Consider the following 1991-nt stretch of genomic DNA (forward strand, 5'->3'; position numbering starts at 1 on the left):
TGCGTCCTCCCGCAGCGGCTACAGCAGCTTGTCCGATCGCATGCTGTCGGCTCTGCCGGAGGGCACTGTCCTGCTTAACAAGGCAGTGAGAACCATCCGGTGGCGAGGGTCCTTCCACGAGGAAGGGGATGATGCCAGGGATTTCCCCGTCCGGGTGGAGTGCGAGGATGGAGACACCTTCCTCGCCGACCACGTCATCGTCACCGTCCCGCTGGGTGAGGACACCAACGCTTTTCCTTGCCCTGCCTGTCCACTCCAAACAGTTGGCGTGGTTGGAGATGGGCAGATGGAGGGCAAGGACTTGCCCAAACCCCTTCCCAGCTTCCCCTGGGAGAGGAGAGGCTGGGAAGGGGTTTAGGGGGCGGGAAACTATCTCAGACCCCGTTTAAGAGCCCGACAAACAGAGCTACCCAATCTGCCTGCAGGTTTCCTCAAGGAACGCCACCAGGACTTCTTCCAGCCTCCCCTGCCCGAGCGGAAAGCAGAGGCCATTCGCCGGCTGGGTTTCGGCACCAACAACAAAATCTTCCTGGAGTTCGAGCAGCCGTTCTGGGAACCCCAGCAGCAGTTCCTCGAAGTGGTGTGGGAGGACGAGTCACCCTTTGAGAAGCCCAGTGTCGACCTGGAGGCCAACTGGTTCAAGAAGCTCATTGGATTCGTGGTCCTCCAACCGCCAGAGCAGTACGTGATGGGAGCATCAGCAAAGGGGCATCGCGGCCAGGGGGGTTGGGCATCTTCTGGGCAGTGTGAAGGAGTAGTTTGATTCTGTCTGGAGCTTCAGGATCTTCTCTGGGTTGCTGATGGCCCATGACGCAGCAGTGCTCCCAGGGCAGAGAGGGCACAGTGCCCGGCGAGCAGCAGGAGGGCAGCAGGCGACTCTCAGCCCCATCCTTCCTCCCCAGACACGGGCACGTCCTCTGCGGCTTCATTGCGGGGAAGGAGTCGGAGTACATGGAGACACTGAGCGATGCAGAGGTTCTCAGCACCATGACGCGCATCCTCCGCACACTGACAGGTACCGCCGCCTCCTCTGCCTTCGTCACCCCAATCCCCCTGGGGAAACGCACACTCAGATTTCTGGATCCCACCCAAAATCCGTACCCACAGGGAACCCCCACCTGCCCGCTCCCAGGAGCGTGCTCAGGTCCCAGTGGCACAGCGCTCCCTACACTCGGGGCTCCTACAGCTACGTGGCTGTCGGCAGCTCGGGGGATGACATCGACGTGCTGGCTCAGCCCCTGCCCGAGGACCCTAAGGACCCCAGGGTAACTGCTTTAGGCCCAGGGGATGCAGCAGCCGTGGGGGAAGCAGGGGACTCCCCGTGCGTGGGGACAGATGTACAGGGGTGGGAACAGGGCGCCCCAGGCCTTGAGGAGCACAGGGAGGTGGCATTCCTCACTCCCGCTCCATTCAGGGGGTCACCAATGCTTGGGTCACCAACCAACCCCTCTTGGTTCTTCCCACTGAGCTCCAAGGGGGTGGAGGGAACCCCATTTCATAAAATTTGAGGACCCGTAGCTCCTTCCAACCGCTTTCAGGCATCCTCACAGCATGGGGTGAGTCTCTAAAGAAGGGAAGGTGCCCACTCCTTGGTCTCTACGTGGCTGCAGAGTGGGTCATACATCCGCGGGGTGCCAAAGGGCAGGGAGATGAGGCTGGTTTAGCACAACCCGGTGTCCCCGCTGGGCCGGGGGAAGAGGCAGGCACCCCCACGCTCACCTCCCACTTGGCCACAGCCTCTGCAGCTTCTCTTCGCCGGCGAGGCCACCGCCGCCCCCGCCCACGGGGCCCTGCTGTCGGGCTGGCGAGAGGCTGAGCGGCTCAACCAGCTCTTCGAGGGATCCAGCCCCGCTCCTCGGCTCTGAGGCATGAAAATAAAACCCGTGCTTGGCAAGTCGCTGCTGGTCAGCCTCCTTTATTGAGAAACTTCCTCGGTAGAAGGATGTGGAAGCTTCTGTCTCTCCGGCGGGATGGATGCGGCTCCTCGGCTC

At 61.9% G+C, this 1991-nt stretch overlaps 1 protein-coding gene across 1 annotated transcript in view; it reads left to right on the plus strand.

Moving 5' to 3' along the window:
- Positions 1-1865, plus strand: part of PAOX (polyamine oxidase (exo-N4-amino)) — a gene marked incomplete at its 5' end in the record, with an annotated part of 2087 nt that extends 222 nt beyond the window's left edge. The window contains 5 exons of the mRNA XM_009702253.1: positions 16-215; positions 426-681; positions 903-1015; positions 1108-1265; positions 1737-1865. Coding sequence (XP_009700555.1) covers positions 16-215; positions 426-681; positions 903-1015; positions 1108-1265; positions 1737-1865 — 856 coding nt within the window. The remainder of the gene's footprint in view (positions 1-15; positions 216-425; positions 682-902; positions 1016-1107; positions 1266-1736) is intronic.
- Positions 1866-1991: the final 126 nt, after the last annotated feature.

Source organism: Cariama cristata, unplaced genomic scaffold (assembly GCF_000690535.1).
Source record: "Cariama cristata isolate BGI_N322 unplaced genomic scaffold, ASM69053v1 scaffold37366, whole genome shotgun sequence".
NCBI classification, from domain to species: Eukaryota; Metazoa; Chordata; class Aves; order Cariamiformes; family Cariamidae; genus Cariama; species Cariama cristata.